Raw genomic sequence first — 21,523 nt, 5'->3', positions numbered from 1 at the left:
AAAATACATTTAAGCAAACAAAGGAGTTGATTTAAATAAAAATATTAAGTCAGTAATAATACAAATGAGAATCAGAGCAAATATCTCAATGTATATTCCAAGTGACTGGAATCTGAGAAACAGTGAACCACAAAAAGCTCAACTACTTTATAGTTTCATGACAGAATTAAAAAAGGGTGGAATCTGTATCGTTTAGAAAATCTCAGTTAAAATGTAACAGGATATAAAAGCCCTTAGCCTGGCTGTAGCATGGCAGAAGCCCTCTGCTCTCTCTTTTTTAATTAAAAAGAAGCACACACAGGGATGCCTGGGTGGCTCAGTTAGTTAAGTGTCTGCCTTCGGCTCAGGTCATAATCCCCTATTCTCAGGTCCTGGGATGGAGCCCCACATCAGGCTTCCTGCTCAGTGGGGAGCCTGCTTCTCCCTCTGCCTGCCGCTCCCCCCTGCATGTGTGCATGCACACATGTGCACGTGCTCTCTCTCTGGCAGATGAATAAATGAAATCTTAAAAAAAAAAAAAAAAAAAGAAGCACACACAGCCCCCACCCCCGCCAAAAGGGAACACCTACATTTGGGTTCTCTCCTCAGAGATATGCAACCCTAGATCTCAGTACAGCAGTGCACTTTGTCCGGTGCCCATCTTGATGGCCGCTCTACTGGCTCAGAACTCCACTTCCACATGCATTATTTCAGATTCAGTCAGTATTTCCATTATAATGTTTTTGAGTATTTTTAATCTCCTCAGAAAATCCCCAGTCCCACACTAAACCATCTGTCAAGGTTGTTCAATTTATTTCAAAAGTACCAGTTATGGTTTTTATCAGTGCTCTGGTTACAAAGTTGCAGATTTTCAGTGATTTGTCCTAACTGATATTAGCCATGAGGTCTATAATTTTTAGTGTTCAGTTTTGCAGATCCATGCATCACGTTATAGCAGAAACACCTACACTGTTACCCTGATATATCTGTAATCCTATCAAAACCCTAAGTTTTATAAAAACAGCTGTACAGTAGGTAAACCAGCTAGTAACATCTAAGCCTTACCTGGTCTCTGGCTCACTGGTGGACTCCCATCAATTCCCGAGAGTATAATGGGAACAGAGCCCAGAGATGAAGTTGGTGTGGTCACCATGGAGGAAGATGCAGCTGTGGTCACCACGACTATGGAGGTGGAGGCAGTGGAAGCAACAGGAAGAGTTATAGTTGGAGGAGATGCTACCAAAGACTTAGGAAAAGCAACTGAAGCCACAGGGGTAGTTATCCCAGTCGTTTTGATAAGGTTCACAGTGGCTGTAGACTGGGAAGGTGTTACAGGGGTGCTGGTATTAGTTTCAGAAACCTCAACAACCCCTGCAGTGGTGGCACCAGAAGAATAAGTAGTTTCTTTAGTTCCCACGTCAGAAATAGCAGTCATAGGTGTCACAGCAGTAACATTCTCTAAAAACACTTGAGGGGTGGTAGTAGTGACAGCAGCAGTCACAGGGCTGCACACCTGAACTGGCTCAGAAGAAACCACAGGTGTGACGACCATTACTGGAGAAGGTCTGATACTGAACTTCTGTGGCCCTGTTAGGGGTTGGGGTGTGCTAACTCCAGGTATCTTCTGCTGCAGGGCTCCAACTTTACTCATCACAAACTGTGTGAACACACCACCAGGAGAGGGTCGAGCCGCTGCAAATAAAAATTTGCAGGTCAAAAATCTTCAGTTCTCATATTTTATCCTCTTAGTGATTGTGTTTATCAACATTTATTGCGCACCACTGGGTCAATTTCTTACAGGTACCACCTACCTGCATGGTATGTGCCAATTTCCACCCACAGAAATCAAACACTTCTCTCAAACCAAACCAAACCTTTATAATACTATGAAAGGGATTAAAATTGGGTGTTCCTACCAAGATTCTTTTGACTGCTATATAATATAGCCAAATTGTCAGGACACTAAAAAGACAATATAGCAGCACACAACTTCATCACCTAAAACAGTGAAGAAAGGAGAATTCTTTCTCCCCTAACTCTAATTTTAAAACTTGTTTCACCACTTCCTCCTGTCCCAGCACCTCCACCTCTTTATTACTGCTTTCCTGTTATGAGACAGTTAAGTTTTACATATTTCTAAAATGTATAAAGACACTTTTCAAAAGAGGGCAGGATAGGATTTAAAAATCACCAGTTAAAGCTGCATTGTTTAAAAAGGTAAAATGGGGTCTTTTTAAGGCATACAATGCCTGTCCTCCGTGTTCATATAACTCCAGCTTTCAGCCAGATATTTCAATTTCCCATCAGAGGAATAAGAATACAGCAATGGACACTTACACTTAATATTCCTAAACAGATTTGAACAAAAAGAAGAATTCAATAAACTGACTATATACACTCTAAATGCTAACACACAAATGCTTTCAAGAAGGTAATTTATTAGACTCCAGCACTGAAATGTTAAACAAACGAGGTTTTCATTCACACAACAGGATGAACAGAACAAATCAACACTTCCAAACTTATGTTTTACAAGAGCCTTTTATTCTAAGCCTATACTACAAACTCAACTCCCTTGGATATGCTAGCTCCTTGGTTTTCGAAGTTCAAGGAACATACATATGATTGGTTACAAAAATACCAGTGCCCATAAAAGAAATATTAAATTATGAAAAATATTTAAGAATAAGTCTTCCCTTTTTAAAAACAAAATTAAAAACCTAAGTCTTCTCTACATTAATAAAACCCATCTAAAAGTCTGGAAATAACTATTAACTAGAGTTCAATTCATCTACTATCATAGGTGATCAGGAAGAGTTACCAAAAATAGACAAAAGTTAGGCGAGACAGACATCAGGAATAAGAATAATGCCAAATTCTACATTTCTCTAATTTTCACAATCTCCATACCTGGCCAGTATCCCCTGGCCAAGCACCAAGGCACAGGCCTTTCTAATACATATATACAGTCCAACTTACCAATTGGTCTTTTTGCCGGGACAAATGCCTTCAGATTCTTCCCAGGGCGATTTGTTGTAGCGCCAGAGGAGGATGCCGTTTTGCAATTGGATGTTGAAGGCAACAGGGTACGTGGTTTCCTGGATGCAGCCACCTTGGCATTGGATGCTACCTTGGAGATGACAGTACTGAGGGTTGAGAGGTCCAGGACTGAGGGTCGCAACCTGCCTGTGATATAAGCAGCTAGCCTATTGGCTGGATGCAATGCCCCCATCTGTCCCAATAGCAACTTAGCCTGCGGGTAACTCTTACCATTAACCTGAAACAAGTGGCAAAGAGAAATTCTGTAAAGATAAAATTCTCTTGCTAACTTATCTCCCTTGACAGGGGTTTCATTTTTACAAGATTTTAAAAGTCTATCTTTCAGATTTAAAGGGAAAAAGAAACGGACTTTTTCCATTTGATATATAATCTGAGTATTAGAAGGTGGAAAAAAAAAAAAAGCTGCCATCTGATATTCTGAACTAATCTCATCTTCATTTTGGTACTTTGGAAACAGAGTATCTTAGAAACCCATCATATCTGCTCCTAGATTTGTGAGAGATACAGTCAAATCTAAGGAATCATCCAACAGTTTTACTTAATAAGCAATTCTGGTTAAACTATTAACAATCACCAGCAAAAAATGAGTAACTATGTTCCACAGAATCTCTCTGACAAGACCAAGGAGGCATAATGAAGCCCTCTCAAGGGCCCTTTCAAGCATCCCTCATATTTGAAAAATATATGGTGAGTCTACTTTTAAGTTATAAAAGGCCACTGTTTTAATATCCTAAGCCAAAAGGTCCCCTCAATTTTAGTTTTCCAAAAACTCAACTCTGAAGACCCTGTCATCTCTTGGGACAAAACTCGAGCTCAAGATAAATGCTAGGACAAACTCAATTACAACTTTAGAAACAATCACTGAACCATCAGAAGAAAGTAATCAATAAATAAGGTAAAGATTTTTCTCTACTGCCTGAGTTGACATATTACCCATCTGGGGCAGCACAATTGCTTTTTTAAAAAAGAAAAGAAAAACAAAACCTTCCCTAATTTTCTTACCCATGTTCCCAAAGTCCTATTCCTGGGTGACTAGAGAAGACATTCTTTTCTGTTCCTCCTTTCCATCACTGAAAAGGGGGAGAGGGTGAAGTGGTGGAGAAACTCCTACTCTCTAAACTGGTAAAGAGAATGGCTACAGAAAGCCACCCTCTCCTCAAAGACACAAAATGACACTTTACTACTTAAGTGAAACCATGATTATTCCCAGATAGATCAGGAATACCTCTGCCTTGAGTTTTATATAAAGAATGTGATCTTTCCATCCTAAAGGAAAATCTACTATAGCTTTTCAGGGTCTCTAGAGGTCTAGGTCAGATACCCTTATCTTCTCCTTGGGGACTTGCTCTGAAGACTATTCAACAGCTTCCCTAAAGCCTACATTACAGTGGCCTGACTGCTTATGCAAATTCATATTTTATGGCGGCTTTTTGAGTCCTAGACAGGAAAGGAGAACACAAATTTCTATCCCTGTATTTCGGGGGGGAGGGCCGGGGGGGTCAAGTCTCACTAGAAATAAGCTCAGTTAAGTCTCTGTTCTCAAAGTATCAATCAATAAATAAAATACGAAGAAAACACTATTCTCCCCATTATTAAGAGTTTAAGAAATATGAACAGAAGCAGTTACATAGCACCATCAAGAGTAAACTGCAATAAAGTTTTTAATTAAATAGATCAGTCATATTATTAATGGGACAGTCCACAGCCCAGAGAAGGGGTCAAGCTAGTAAAGTCAAGTAACCTTAGCAAAAATGTCAGACACTTCCACCCATTTGCTACTCTGACATAAAAGTGCAAGAGGAGAAAACCTTTTTACTTTAATTACATTTTAATTCAAAACTTCTCCTTCCAAAGGATTTTCTAGATGCCAGTGTAATTTTACTAATATAACCTGCTTGAATTACTAAACAGCAAGGACTTATTTGTACTATGACAATGATTATATTAGCAAAAACCCTACTATGGACCAAATAAAGAAAAAAAATGAACTGTGGCTCCAATTTTAAAGTTTTATACATCTGAGTAACACCTTACAAAATTAAAATTTTCTCCAAGTTTCCAAATATATACTGCTTTCTTACAATCAATGCCCCTCGTTTTGTTTTGAAAGCTATTTGTTAATAATAATCCCAAGAACTAGACGCAACTCCTTAGTATCCTTGTTTAGTTGTCAAAGTATCACTAGAGCCCAAGCAATAAAACTTTAAGAGTAAGAACTTTCTGAGAAGACTGGAAATAAAATCACAAAGTAATATAGGGCTCTATAGTTCTGTTTGTAAATTTGTCAAAAATTCACTCTAGGTATGCATCTAAAAACTAGGCCTATTACAAAAAGAGATGATTTTGTCACCCAGTTCCCAGGAAAGGTGAAGATAAATGATATAACGCCCACAAAGGGCTCTGAAAAATCAAGATGTTACCTAAGTAGAAAAAGGTGCTACATCCAGATTAAAGGTAATTCTCACCTGGATAAGCCCAGATGTGCTTGAACTGGGTTTACGTTTATAGGCCACAAGCTTCCCTGCAGGAGAAAGCCCTGCATAAAAAGGCAGACCTTTGCCTCCATGTAATCTCTCCCTCACTGAATCCAGGGCATCTGTCTGCACAGGAGAGATATCATCCATTTTCCCAGGGGATAATGGACCATCAGGAGTCTCTGATCCAGATTTCTCAGCCATATCATCTTGGTCTTGGCATGATGGCATAGAGATTTTCACACGAGAAGAATAAACAGGAGGGTTCTTCTCACCCCGGCTCTTTCGCTGAGAAGCCAACTCAATGATGAAGCTGCCCACCTTAAGTGACTGTGGCATGTTGCTATTGATGTGCTGGGATAAGATGCTCAAAATCTTGTTCCGATCCTCCTCCCAATTGCAGTCTGAGATGATTTCTATCAGTTTGGTGGGACCACCTGGTGACCTCTGATGCACATAGGAGGTAGAGGATTCCCCTTCATTGCAGGAAGACTTCCAGCTTTTTTCTGATAAAGAATTGAAAGATATTTCTGCATCACAGCATTTTGTACTGAACTTTAAAAGATTTTTAGGGACACCTGGGTGGCTCAGTCAGTTAAGCATCTGCCTTCGGCTCAGGTCATGATCCCAGGGTCCTGACTGAGTCCCACATTAGGCTCCCTGTTTCTCCCTCTGCCTGCCGCTCCCTCTGCTTGTGCTCTCTCTCCGACAAATAAATAAATAAATAAATAAATAAATAAAATAAAAGATTTTTATTTTCCCTGGGTTCTCAGAAAAGTGCCAATGCCACAGAAATTGAGCACTTGCCCAGTGTCTGAATCCCATGTACTTTCAGTGGTAATTTAACAACTCACAATTTGGGACGTTTCCATGAAAAAGAAATATTCCAGAGAATCAGACTATAATAGGATATCCTGCTGCCAGGGGTCACTAATAAAAAGAGAGTCCCACCTAAGACTGCTCTAAAAAGCCATGACTATTATGTAAGAAAGGGTTACCTTGCAAACAAAGCATGACCTACAACCAAGGTTAAGATTTGATATAGTTTAGTGTTCTGCTAGTTTAGTGTTCTGCTATCCATACAGGAAAAGCAAAAACACTTGCAAGATGCTTTGTAACATGTTATGGGTCTACCCATCAATCCTAAAGAACAAGAGAGAGAATACTGTGGTTAAAAAGTGTTTTCTACTTCTAGTTTCTACTGCAAATACTTCTGAATTACTTCTGTGACTCTAGATATGACTGTTCCATTTCTACATTATGTGAAAATTATTTAGCTCCCCAGGTACTTATACTCATGACAACATGTTAACTGGATGTCTATTTCACTGGACACCTAGATTTCTACATCATAGTCTCCCAACCAAAGTTCTAATGACAAGTATGTCAGGATACAGATGCCCTCAGCCTTCAAGGTGGTTGTGTTCTCAAACAGGTTCTCTCCACCCCAGCAGCCTCCCCCACATACCTCAGTGTGCTATAAAAATAATATCACTTTTCATGTGTATTAAGCCATTAAAGGGGAGGGGAGCACACACCTGGGTGGCTCAGTCGCTTAAATGTCCAACTCTGATTTCGGCTCAGGTCATGATCTAGGGCTCCTGGGACTGAGCCCCACATTGGGCCCCACACTGGGCCCCACGCTCAGCTGGGAGTCTGCTTGAGTATTCTCTCTCCCTCTCCCTCCACCCCTACTCCCCACTTGTGCTGTCTTTAAAAAATAAATAAATAAATCTTAAAAAAGAGAAGGACTAACCGTACCCTAAGTGTCTCTTGCAATCACATGCCGTATCAAGAGGAATGAATTTTATTTCTAAGGAGTGATAAACAGACCGAATAACAGGAAAAGACTTCTCTATCGTCTCTATTTTTAGCAGAAGCTAGAAAAGGAGTAGGTAAAAATGTTTTGGTGTATGGGTGTGCCCTCCTTAATTATTATAAAATGATTTAAGACTTAATTTTCAAACAGACCTTGCGATTTATCAGAATCATCCTCTAGGTCACAGGTGATTGGTTTCAAGGGCTGCTGTTCAGAATCAGGCTCCTAAAGAAGGAAATAACACAAATACTTCAACACATAACTATTACCAATAGAGACTAGAACATAAACATTGAATCTCTCAAAGAAGGCTGAAATAGCAGAAAGACTCAAGTGTCAACACCTTCACATCTACATGCACAGCTGCATTACTATCATATAAGTCTTGGCAAAAACAAGTAATCTTGCTCTCTAATGTCCTTGACAGTAACTGAGTCACCAAGAAAAAAATTTACACCACACTTTATAGTGTATTCTAGTAAAGAAGGAAAAATATTTGACGTTTAACAGAACAAGCTTCAGTTAATCTGAAAATTCACCAATGCAGACACAAATCCTAATAATTACAGGTAAAGGATTTAATAAAAACCAGAAATGTTTAAACTTTTAAAAATTACTTCAGCTTCAGAAAGAAGAGTACTTTAAATAACCTTAAGGGGCTGTTCTCTAGAACAGGTATGCAGAGAAACAAATTGATATGCACATCACGTAAGGTTTCTCGGCCCCACAAGAATTACTCCAAATTATTCTGATAGTAATGTAAACTCTAATACCAGCAACAGGGAAATGGAAGTTAAAAAGACAAATTATGCAATAAGTAAATCACCTTTACACTACAGTTCTCAGGACTAGACTGACACGAGCCCTGCTGCTGAAATGACGGGGATGGTGATGGTGACGGTTGTCTCTGTTCCTCTTTTTTTCGTTCATATACTCGAACTCGGGCACAAGTCATCATACTCTCAAAGTACAAGTAGACTGGATCCTTGTCCTCTTCCCGAATCTGTAAGTTTCACAAAACAAAATATTCCATACACTGGGGAAAAAACATCCTAGACTCCAAAAGGAAAAGAATGTTTAATCTTTATTTCTATTGTAACATTTGAAATTTTTAAATGTAAATTTTAACAAGTACAGTTAATATGTGCTAAATCTTGGGCAGTCAGAAAGGACCTGGTTCTCTATCAAGAAATCTCAGATCACATCAGAGAAGTACTTCTCAAATTATCTGCAACGAGGATACATTTCTGAATTACCAGTTCAACATAGACTGATCCTTTTGTAAAATAAATTTTTAGAAAAACAAAAGACATGTAAAATACAAGCCCAAGTTTTTTAGTATTAGATTTAATACACACACAATTATTCTATCAAGTATCTGTAGGAAGTTTCTAAATATTTACTCTCATTTTCTATATTTATTTCATCATAACCTAGTAACAAGTAGTTCTGTATCAGTACAAAGACCACACTGAATAGCATTGCACTAAGGCATCTTTCTTCAAAAAGATTGAAGACTGAAATGCGTTTAATAATGAGAAATGCTTAAACTCTTAACAGAAGCATCAGCTCTTTTACCTATCAATCTTCATAGTCATGTATCAACTATTATTTAAATCCTTTACTGTTACTGTATATAAAGAAGTCAGCTTTAAGAAGATCAGTTACTTCTTAAAACTTTTCTTAATGCTCTCCTACTAACAATATGTATGCATTACGTCTCAATTACTCAATATTCTACACTACAGGAAGAAGAGTACCTTTAAAAGACTTTTGCTAGTCATGTTTAAAAACAAAAACACAACTTTATATGATCTTCCTGAAGAGAGATTTGGCTATCCTTAAAAATAGCAGTAATTCTTAGTATATTCACTCCCCTTTTAATAACATTTCTACAGTGCCAGCAATTAAGCTGACTAAATAAGACTGATGCTTACAGCCATATTACTTAAAAACAAAATGATTCACAGAATATAAACCAAAAATCTTGAAATCCATTATCTTTACAAATGGTTTATATAACTTGCAACAAAAGATGAAAACCTGGGCTTACCACAGGATTGGGTTTGGGAGTATATGCCCGTGCAGGTTTAATTCCAGTGAGCACTTTGCCCTTCACAGTAGTAGGTAAAACTTCTGGCTGAGGCAACAACAATGGCTTCATTGGCTCAATGACAGAAGGTGTTGGGATATAAACTGGCTCTGGATCTACTTCACCTTCTACTTTCACCCATAATGGGTAATGTCGAACAGGCTGTTCAGGCTCTGTTTCACATATAGCTTAACAAAAAAGAAGGATAAGATTTTAAGTGACTTTAGCAACAAAAGTTCAGAAGCACTGCCAAAACAAAATGTATTTCCTCACAGGAAATGAGGAAATGAGTTTCATAACTCATTAAAACAATCTAAGAGATGCCCCCTAAAAAACCTTTGGTTGCCATCATATACCTTAATTTATTCATCTATTAACAAATATTTGTTGAATACCTATTACTGTTTTAAGCACTAGAGGGAACACAGCTATGAATAAAACAAAGTTCTTGCCCTCAGAGTTTATAGGGGAAAACAAATTTAACATTTAAACTCAAGTAATAGTAAGTGCCACATAGTAAAATATAGCAGGGTAAGGGATGAAGAGTTAACTGTAGATGCTATTTAGCATGATCAGAAAAGGCGTTCTCTGTTACCCTGAAAAGATAATCATTCTATGCTACACTTTTTATTTTACAAATAAAACAAGTATCTTTTTGAGCCTCATTACATACTTATATTAAACACTTAATATGTTTTAACTTATTTAACTGTCACAATAGCCCTGTAGACATTATTATTCCCATTTTCCAGATGCTGAGGTTCAGAAATCCAACAATAAGAGGCAGAACCAGGATCAAACCCCATCAATATGGCTCCAGAGACACAGCTGTTACCGTTGCCCTCTGACAACAAAATGTATTCAAAAGACAGCCTAAGGTGCCTGGGTGGCTCAGCTGGTTAAGCGTTTGCTTTCCACCTAGGTCATGATCCCAGGGTCCTGGGTTTGAGTCCCACACCAGGCTCCCCGCTCAGCGGGGGGTCTGCTTATTCCTCTCCCTCTGCCCCTTCCCTCTGCTTGTGAGCAAGCGCTAGCTCTCTTTCACTCTCTCAAATAAATAAATAAAATCTTAAAAAAAAAAAAAACTCCTATGAGCTCAGCATAGGAGCAAAATCTATCACTGGAAAAGCAAAAATCTATCACTGGAAACCAGAGATGAAATTATACTATCAAGGTCTACACAAAATAAAACAGGTATTATTATTTAACCATAAATGGAAGATCTAGGTTAAGCGGTAGCTGGCTTTATTCTCTAAGTAAAGTGCCCATTCCCATAATGACGACAGCTAAAGAGAAACAAAGACTGTATTTTGCATTTTAATGATCAGTCCTCAGAGAGGACTTAGCTGGTTCTAAGCCCAAAATCCAAAATCTTTGCCTACAGTCACATAAAATATGACTGAGCAGCATTCACATTTAATTCAAACATTTAGCTCAATTATCCTAACAAAGCTGAATCAAAATTGCATTTGCTCTTAACATTAAGACTCCACTAAAAAACAACTTTATCTAAAGGGTCCCTAAGGCTAATATCATTCAAAGCATAACCACAAAATGTTGAATAAATATGTGAAGATTAAAATAGGGAGGAAAAATATTTTTAGAGCTAGAAAGTACTTGACCCAATTATTCTGCTAGTTAGCAGTCTCTGTGTAGGCAGATAGGGCTAGGGATCCCCATGGGGGAGAAAAAGACCAGTCTTGGCTTTCTTAACGTCCTTTTAGGCCCCCAGCCATTTTGTGACCTGTACTACTTGCCCAAGCACACTTCTTGCAGAACTTCCTAGGTGTTGGAATTACCAAAAAAAAAAAAAAAAAGCAAAACCCTCCACAGTTAAGGATTTTAAGAGAACAGAGGGAATGCAAAAAGTAACAGTCTCTACCAGACCAGGAATTAGCCTAACCCTATCAGCAACAATAAATCAATGATAAAATTCCTTCCCAGTGCTGTTTCAAAAGTAAACACTGACCTAACACATATCACACAATCTTGAGTCATTTTTGCAGGATTCAAACCCTTTTGAGCACTCCAACAGTGGACTAAATGGAACAGAGAACTGATGATGCCAACCCTTGCTGGCCAGCCCTCATGTTTTCAATTAGGACCTGAATTCTGTGAACCAGGACGACTTTTGCCCCAATTCCATACAGAACTCTCCTTTGTCAAGCCCCTTCATGAATATGTATGCGCCCTTAGCTTAAAACTTCCATAATTTTGTTGTTTGTGTGGACACAGCTTTAGGAAATAGTCCTGGTATGAAGTAAAACCCTTACTCTTTCCCTGTTCTTTGGTTTGGTTGTGTCTTTTAGCTGGACAACCAGCAAGAGGCAAACCCAATTTGGGTAACATCTACTGTCCAACTTTTATGACCTAGTTAATTTACTCACATAATTCACAAAGGCTTCTAACACCCTAGTATTTATATATTTCAATGTTTACTATGGATCAGACTTTGCAGATATAATAATGAACAAGAATGACAAAAATCCCTGGCTTCATGGAGCTTACATTTAAAGTTGGGGGAAGAGGGCGACAGGCAATAAACCAGACAAATAAGGAAAATACGTTGGATTGTAGTAAGTGCTTATGAGGAATGGGGGGAAAAAAAAGCAGAGACAGGAAATAAGTAGTAATGTATAGTGAGTGAGCATGTATGACTATGTATTTTGAGGGGAGAGTGTTGCATTTTTAAAAGGGTAACCAGGGATGCCCCCACAAAGGAGGTGGGTATTAACAGAGGTTCAACCACTCATTTGATAACTTTATTTTCTAGTGTTCCTAATTAGTTCATACACATATTAATTCTACTACAAAAGTAAAGCTGCCTTCAGGACAAACACTATAGATGACTTTGACGTCTTTCAATCATCTTTAAGGCTTTTCCAAGCCTTCATAAGCTAAGGATTCTACTAAGTAAAGGTCCCTTTCCAACTTTTTCTTTTGAAAATAACAGCTACAAAATATACAGTACAGTACTTCAGAAGAAAACCTCTTAAAATATTTTAAGACATCTTAACTCCTCATAGGAAATCAAAGACAACTCTAAAGTTTCAACTATGGATAAATGGGAAAATGGTGTTCCAGTAAACAGAGGACTTCATAAAAGGAGCTGATTGGGAAGGGTAGAGTTCAGTTCTCTTTAGGGCATGAAAGACTGATGTGCCAGCAACATAATCAAACAGGGCACACAATAAAAATCAGAACTGTCACGGCACCTGGCTGGCTCAGTTGGAAAAACATGCAACTCTTGATCTATGTAAGGAGTTTCAAGCCCCATGTTGGACAAAGAGATTACTTAAACGAATAAATAAGAACTTAAAAAAAAAAAAAGATGAGAACTGTCATTGGCAGAGCCTACATCTGAAGCCATAAAAATGGACAGACTCCACACAAAGGCAAGAACAACAAACCAATTCCTTATACTTCATTAGCTCGCTGTGCACTTGATTCCTTTACACTGCTAGGGATCAAAGATACAGTACTTCTCTGCTCCCCTTCACAATATACCAGGGATCCTCCTACCCTTCACCTAAAATTCCAGAAAAAAAAGAGCTACTTAAGGAGAGAGCCAGAATAGAGCATGATCCACAGAAGCCAAGAACAGAAACCTGTTTCAAGAAGAGTGGATAGTATCCCCTTATTTCTATTTTAAAGGCTTCCTAACATTATCTGACCAAGGTCCTCTAACATTATCAATGTCTTCTGGGTTCTCAATAAGCCTTTTGTTCATGACACAACATTATGGCAAATTTGTTATTGTGGCACTTAAAATTACAATAAAGAGGGGCATCTGGTTGGCTCAGGTCGGTTAAGCATCTGCCTTCAGCTCAGGTCATGATCCCAGGGTCCTGGGATTGAGCCCCGGTCTGTCGGGCTCCCTGCTCAGCGGGAAGTCTACTTGTCCCTCTCTCCCCCCCCACCATGCTCATGCTCTCTCCCTCTCTCTCAAATAAATAAGTAAAAATCTTTTTAAAAATTACAATAAATACGTTATCTATAGGGTTCCCACATATCTGTTTTGTCAAATTGAGAGTAACCTCTTAGAGATGGACTTCATTTTAATTATCTATATCTTACCTCCTGTCACTCTTAGCACGGTTCATAGCAGTTGCTCCAGAAATGAATAATGTTAGACACAGAAGTCTAAAACTTCTAAAACACAAAACTGCTATGCTAATAATCAGCATACTATATATCCTCTCCCTCCCATTTTTGTATGCCTCTTAAACCTTTCTATTGTGAAATGTAATATTCAGTTGATGCATAAACAATTTATATACAACTTAAAACATATTAACAAGTATATACCCATATAAACACTACACAAATCAAGAAATGAAATACTGCCATCAAACCCAGGAGCCCTTGCATGCCCTTTATCAATCACAATTCTTTCCCACAAAAGAAATCACTTAAATGATGGCTACCTTTCCACTTTCTTTTTTTAAAGCCAAAGTACATACCCCTAAATATCACAACGTAATTTTGCCTGATTTTGAAATTTATATAAATGTAACCACAGAAATATATTATTTTGCCTGAGTTTCCTTTCACTCAACATTGTATTTGTAAAATGCAACTATGCTGTTGCACATACCTAAATAATTCATTTACTTTTACTATGATGTACTACTCTGATTAGTCATACTATTGTTTATTCATTCTACTATTATTAAAATATCTGGGGTTGTTTTCAGGTTTTAGCTACTGTGAATCATGGTACCCTAAATAATCCTAAAAAAATGCAGTTCTGCAGATTACTCTGAAGTCAAACTATTAGATCAAGGGCATGTGAATCATCAACTTTAATAAATATTGCCAAACTATTTTCCCAAGTAGTTATACCAATTCACATTTCCATCAGCAGTGTATGAGAATTCCCATTATCAACATTTGATATTATCATATAATTTTAATTATAACCATTCTGGCAGTCATGCAGTAGAATCTTGCTGTGGATTTACTCTGTACTTCTCTGACCATGAATGAGATGTTCAACATCCCTCTTCATGAAATACCTCTCAAAGTCTCGCCCATTTTTTATGGGACTGTTTAATTCTAATTTATAGACCTCGCTACATATTCTGGATATAGATTCTTAGATATTGCAAATATCTATTCTCTCACTGTAGCGTATATTTTCACTGGCTTAATATCTTAAAGACCTAAATTTCTCATTTTAATTTGTAAGAAATGTTTTCTTCTATCATGATTAAGAAATCTTTTCCTAGGGGCACCTGAGTGGCTCAGTCAGTTAAGCATCTGCCTTCGGCTCAGGTCATGATCTCAGGCTCCTGGGGTCAAGCCCCGCGTCGGGCTCCCTGCTCACTGGGGAGCCTGCTTCTCCCTCTGACTGCTGCTCCCCCTGCTTGTGCTCTGTCTCTCTCTCTCTGACAAATAAAATCTTTAAAAAGAAAAAAATCTTGAAAATGAACATTAAAAAAAAATCTTTTCTTAATATGAGATCATACATATATTCTTGTATTATCTTCTGAAAGTTGTATTGCTCAGCTTTCCACAATTAGGTCTATAATCTCATAGAAATTATTTCTATGTATAGTGAATAAAGTCAAGTCTCACTCCTTCCCATATGAATATTCAATGAGCCTACCACAATTTAAAAAGATCATCCTTTCCATACTCCTCTGCCAATTAAGTGTCCATATATGTCTGAATCCATTCTACTGATCTATTTACTTTATACCCAAGCAAGTATCACCCTGTATTATTATGTGGTCATTTTACATGTTCTGACACATCCAATACAGCAAATTCTCCCACCCTGTCACTGGTCAAGATTGCCCTGGCTATTTCTAGGTCCTCTGCGTTTCCAAATAAATTTAGTTTTTTTTAAAGATATTATTTATTTTGAGAGACACAGAGAGAGCACAAACAGGAGGAAGGGGCAGAGGGAGAGGGAGAGGGAGAAGAAGACTCCCCACAGAGCAGGGAGCCCAGGCAAGGGGCTCGATCCCAGGACCCCAGGATTATGACCTGAGCTAAAGGCAGACACCCAGCCAACTGAGCTGAGCCACCCAGGGACCCCTCAAATATATTTTAGACTTGACTTTTGAAGTTTCACATAAAAAGCTAGGACTGCAATGAAATTATAAATAAAAATGAGAAGTGACACCTTTATAATATTCAGTTTCTCTTGCTTCCCCCCCCCACTCCCAATCAAGACTGGATGATGAGAGGATTCTAGGAAGATTAAAGAACAGGTAGCACCAAGAAATCTGTCTGCCCATTCATAAACAACTGCACTGGGAGAATCTGCCTGATGTAACTATTTTGGAATAATTTGGAATTCTGGAGCCTGTTAAAGGCTTACAAGTTCTAGGGGAAGACTTGGCATGGTAGATGGTCCTTAACTGTGGTCTATTTTAGGTTTCAGCACAGTAGCAGCTGCCCATTCCCCCATCTACCAGTCACTTGGCAGGCAGCTCTGTGTGTGTTCCAGAAGTAGCTTGCAGCTTGTGGGAGGCAGGTAAAAAGGGTCCTGTCCTCCAAACATGAGGGATCTCTGATGGTGGATTGCTTCTAATCAGAGGCGCAAAGAGGTAGGCAGCCACTGTTGTTGCACCTCCCCCACTACTGCAAACCCTCCCCGGATCAGTCATAAATGACTGCCAAGGAATTTAAAGGGCCAGCACCCTTTATCCCCTTTAGTTTTTTACTTTTTCCCCATTCAAGAGCCAGATATTAAAAATGAGAACATTCAAAACCAACTGACTATGCATGCAAACAAAAATGCTCAGAGAAGGGGCACCTGGGTGGCTCAGTCGTTAAGCTTCTGCCTTAGGCTCAGGTCATGATCCTGGGGTTCTGGAATCGAGCCCCGCATAGGGCTCCCTGCTCCACGGGAAGCCTGCTTCTCCCTCTCCCACTCCCCCTGCTTGTGTTCCCTCTCTCGCTGTGTCTCTCTCTGTCAAATAAATAAATAAAATCTTAAAAAAAAAAAAAAAGGCTCAGAGAAGACCTGAAAACACATTAAGCTTACCTATACATCAAGATGATCCTTAGTAGAGACTATGTACAACAATCAAAACAAAACAAAAACAAAATATACAAACTCTGGGGAAGGAGAATCTGATTTCCAGAGTTACACGTTATTAGATTCAAAGGTCCAATGTTTCACAAAACATCTCAAGGCGTACAAAGAAAGAATAAAGTACGACACATTCAAAGGGGGGAAAAAAATCAACAGAAAACTGTCCCTGAAAAAGAACTAATGGTAGATATACCAGATAAAGACCTTTTAAAAACGGTCTTAAACATATGTTCAAAGAAATAAAGATGTGGAGAAAGTCAAGAAACTGACATATGAACAAAATGGAAATATCAATAAAGAAAAAACTTGAAAAGAAACCAAACACAATCTTGGAACTGAAAAGTACAAGAACTAAAATGAAAAATTCACTAGGGGGATTTAAGGAAGATTTGAACAGGCAGAAGAAATAGTGAACTTGGAAAATAGGACAATGAAAATAATGAAATCTGAGTTAAAGATATAAAAGACATTCAAGAAAACAAACAGTGCCTAAGAGATCTACCACACACAATCAAGAGGACCAACATACACATGATGAGAGATCTAGAAAGAAGAGAGAATGCGGCAGCACAGTGATTATTTGAAGAAATAATGGCTGAAAACTTCCCAAATTTAAAGAAAGACATAAATATAAACATCCAAACAGCTCAACAAACTCCAAAATGAACTCAAAGACACCCACACTGAGAAATATAATTAAACTCCTGAAAGAGAAAAACAAAGCGGGAACCTTGAAAGCAGCAAGAGAAAAACAAAAGGAATCCTTAACAATATGAGCAGATTACTCAACAGAAATTTTGGGAGCCAGCACACAGTGGGCAAATATATTCAGAGCACTAGAAAAAAAAAAACTTATCAACCAAGAATCCTACGTCGGACAAAACTGCCCCCCAGAGTGAGGAAAAAAATTAAATTTTCAGATAAAAACTGATGAAGTTCGGGGCACCTGGGTGGCTCAGTTGTTAAGCATCTGCTTTCGGCTCAGGTCATGATCCCAGCATCCTGGGATGGAGACCCCGAATCGGGCTCCCTGCTCAGCAGGGAGGCTGCTTCTCCCTCTCCAGCCTGCTTCTCCCCCTGCTTGTGCTCTCTCTGTGTTAAATAAATAAATAACATCTTTCAAAACTGATGAAGTTCATGACCACTAAACCTACTTGCAGGCAATGTTCAAAGGAGTTCTGTAAGATGAAATGAAAGGACACTAGACAGTAACTCAAAGCCATATGGAAAAATAAAGATCTCATTAAAGGTAAACACATGGGCAATTATAAAAGTGAGTATTATTATACCAATGATTTGTAGCTGTACTTTGTTTCCTACAGGGTTTAAGAGACTAATACATTTAAAGAAAAAAATCCATTAGTGTAAAAGCTACTATTACTTTAACTTTGGACTGTAACTCCAAATTTTGTTTTCTAGATAACTTGGGAGACTAATAATTTTTTCTAAAGTTTTAGTTTATCTTTTCAAGCACACAATGTATAAAGTTGTAAAACTGTGTCATCAGCAACTGAAAGCGGTAGGAATGGAGTTGTAAAGCAGAGTTTCTGCATGTTACTGAAGTTAAATTAGAGTCTTATAAATTTAGGATGTTAAATGTAATCCCATGGTAACCACAAATAGTTATACAATACACATTAAAGAAAATGAGAAAAGAATTTAAACAATGCACTACCAAAATACCTACTAAACACAAGAGACAATAATGCAGGAAATAAAGCCAAAAAGGCTTCAAAGCACATATAGCAAATATACAATGAATAAGAAAAAGGAAGCACAAAGACAGAAGTTCCTCCTATCAGTCATTATTTTAAATGTAAATGGATTAAACCCTCCCCATTATAGACAGACTGGAAGATAAAAACACATGATCTAATTACACCTTGTCTACACAAGACCCAAGATCCAAGGACATAAACAACTTGAAAGTGAAAGGCTAGGAAAAGATACTCCCTGAAAACAATAACCAAAAGAGAGTAGGGGTGGCTACACTAATATGAGACAAAATAAATACTAAATAAGAAAAAGTTGGGGTGCCTGGGTGGCTCAGTCGGTTAGGTGTCCAACTCTTGGTTTCGGCTTGGGTCACAATCTCAGGGTCATGAAATCGAGCCCCACACTGGGCTCTCAACACTCAGTGTGGAATATGCTTGAGATTCTCTCCCACGCCCTCTGCCCCTCCCCCCACTTGTGCACTCTCACGCTCTCAAATAAAATAAAATCTTTAAAAAAGGTTGCAAGAGACAAAAAAAGAACATTATGTATTACTAAAAGTTTCGATACATCCAGAATAAGTAACAATTATAAACATGAATATATCTAATGACAACCCATCAAAATATATGAAGCAAAAAATGATTTGAATTAAAGGCAAAAACACACAGTTCTGCAATAACAGCCGGAGACTTCAAAACCCCAATCACAATAATGGATAGAACAATCAGAAAATAAATAAGAAAAGAAAGGATTCGACACAATCAACAAACTAGATCTAACAGGCATATATACAGAACACCTTACCCAACAATAGAATACACATTCTTCTCAAGTGCATATGGGACATCTTCTGGGATAGATCATATGTTAGGCCACAAATTAAGTCTGAATAAATTTAAAAAGATAGATATCATGCAATTTTCTCTGACCTTAAGAGGATGAAGTCAGAAACCGGTAACAAAAGGAACACTGGAAAAATCACAAAACTGTGGAAATTAAACAACATACTTTTAAACAATTAATGGAGTAAAGAAGAAATCACAAGGGAAATTAGAAGATACTTAGAGACAAAGGAAAACAAAAATACAACTACCAAAACTATAGACACAGCAAAAGTGGGTCTATAAGAAAACTTTAATAGCTCTAAATGCTTACATTAAAAAACATGAAAGACCTCCCAAATCAACAATCTATCTTAACAATTTAAAGAACTAGAAAAAAGGAACAAAGCTAAATAAAAAGAAAACAATAAAGACTATAACAGAGATAAATGAAATACATAATAGAAAAATGACAATCAATGAAACCAAAAGTTGCTTCTTCAAAGAGATCAACAAACTAGTATACTTTTACCTAGATAGACTAAGAAAAAAAGACTCAGACTACTAAAATCCAAAATGAAACCAACTAATTCTACAGAAATAAAGATTAGAAGAGAGTACTACAAACAACTGTAAACCAACAAATTGGACAACCTAAATGAAATGAACAAATTCTTAGTAATACAAAAGCTACCCAGGGAAACAGCCAATCAGAACAGACCTAAAACTAGTAAGGAGACTGAACCGCTAATCCAAAACCTACCAACAAAGCCCTGGACCTGAGAGCTTCCCTGGTAAATTCTACTAAACGTTTAAAGGACTAATATCTCAATCATTGTAAAAGTTATCCAAAAAACTGAAAAGGGTACATTTCCCAGCTCAGTCTATGAGGCCAGCATTACTATAATACCAAAGCCAAAAACATTTAACAAAGAACTACCTACCAATATCCTTTACGAATACTGTTGCAAAATTCCTCAACAAGATACCTAGCAAACAGGATTCAGCAGTCTATTAAAAGGATTATACAACATTACCAAATGAGATTTACTTCTGGAATGCAAGGAAAGTTCAACATATAAAATTTATCAATGTAATATGTCACATAAACAGAATGAAGGTTAAAAAAAAAAAAAACCCACACGATCATCTCAATTGATATAGAAAAAGCATTTGACAAAATTCAACACCCTTTTATGATAAAAAAAAACTCAACAAAATAAGAAATTAGGAAATTACCTCAACATAATAAAAGCCATATATGAAAAAGCCACAGCAAACATCACACTCAATGGGGAAAGGCTGAAAGCTTTTCCTTTAAGTTTAGGAATAAGGCCAAGATGCCCACATGCACCACTTCTATTCAACACTGCACTTTAAGTTTGACTCAGAGAATGTGGTAAGAAAAACAAGAAACAAGAGGCATCAAAATTGAACAAATAAAATTATCTGTTTCAAGGTAGTATAATTTTTTTTAAAGATTTTATTTATTTGACAGAGACACAGGGAGAGAGGGAACACAAGCAAGGGGAGCGGAAGAGGGAGAAGGCTTCCCGCGGAGCAGGGAGCACGATGCGGGGCTTGATCCCAAGACCCTGAGACCATGACCTGAGCCGAAGGCAGACGCTTAACAACTGAGCCACCCAGGCGCCCCCAAGGTAGTATGATTTTATATGCAGAAAACACTAGAGGCGCCTGGGTGGCTCCATTGCTTAAGAATCTGCCTTCAGCTCAGGTCATGGTCTCAGGGTCCTGGGATAGAGCTCCATGTCCAGCGCCCTGCTCCTCCCTCTCCTTCTGCTCCCCCACCCATGCATGCACTCGCGCGCGTGCTCTCTCACTCTCAAATAATTAAAAAAAAAATGCTGAAGATCTCTCTCTGACACACACACAGTGAAAATAAATGAATTCAGCAATGTAGCAGGATACAATGTCAACAAAAATCTGTTACATTTCTATACACGAACAATAAACAATCTGAAAAGGAAATTACAAAAACAATTCCATTCACAGTAACATCAAAAAGAACGAAATATTTAGAGATCAACTTAATCAAGGAAGTAAAAACTTATACAATTACAACTACAAAACATTTTTGAAAGAAATTAAACACAACAGAGGGCGCCTGGGTGGCTCAGTTGGTTAAGCAACTGCCTTCGGCTCAGGTCATGATCCTGGAGTCCAGGGATCGAGTCCCACATCGGGCTCCCTGCTCAGCGGGGAGTTGGCTTCTCCCTCTGACCCTCCCCCCTCTCATGCTCTCTCTCTCTCTCTCTCTCTCTCTCTCTCATACTCTCTCTCAAATAAATAAATAAATAAAATCTTTAAAAAAAATAAATAAATAAATAAATAAATAAACACAACAGAAACAGAAGCACATCCCATGCTCATGGATTGCGAGATTTAACGTTACTAAGATATCAATACTACCCAAAGCAATCTGCAGATTCAATGCAATCCCCATCAAAATCCCAATGGCATTTTTTGCACAAATAGAAAAATCCACTCTAA

General features: G+C 38.0%; 1 protein-coding gene across 25 annotated transcripts in view; it reads right to left on the bottom strand.

Moving 5' to 3' along the window:
* The window catches only part of MGA (MAX dimerization protein MGA), a 162,626-nt gene that overhangs the window by 24,286 nt on the left and 116,817 nt on the right, over window positions 1-21,523 (bottom strand). For 7 of the 25 annotated variants that reach the window (XM_073876839.1, XM_073876837.1, XM_073876835.1 and 4 more), the window contains exons 10-15: window positions 9,386-9,612; window positions 8,159-8,335; window positions 7,485-7,557; window positions 5,505-6,019; window positions 2,959-3,256; window positions 1,045-1,671 (exon numbers count right to left, since the gene is read on the bottom strand). In XM_073876839.1, coding sequence (XP_073732940.1) covers window positions 1,045-1,671; window positions 2,959-3,256; window positions 5,505-6,019; window positions 7,485-7,557; window positions 8,159-8,335; window positions 9,386-9,612 — 1,917 coding nt within the window. Of the gene's footprint in view, window positions 1-1,044; window positions 1,672-2,958; window positions 3,257-5,504; window positions 6,020-7,484; window positions 7,558-8,158; window positions 8,336-9,385; window positions 9,613-21,523 lie in introns of those variants that run through there. The other 18 variants (XM_073876841.1, XM_025883585.2, XM_073876848.1 and 15 more) reach the window with 17 other exon arrangements.

Source organism: Callorhinus ursinus, unplaced genomic scaffold, assembly GCF_003265705.2.
Source record: "Callorhinus ursinus isolate GAN/ISIS: 27379988/994484 unplaced genomic scaffold, GSC_fseal_2.0 scaffold25, whole genome shotgun sequence".
Lineage (NCBI taxonomy): Eukaryota > Metazoa > Chordata > Mammalia > Carnivora > Otariidae > Callorhinus > Callorhinus ursinus.
The sequence above is the reverse complement of the archived record's forward strand: the minus strand, read 5'-3'. Positions and strand labels throughout refer to the sequence as shown.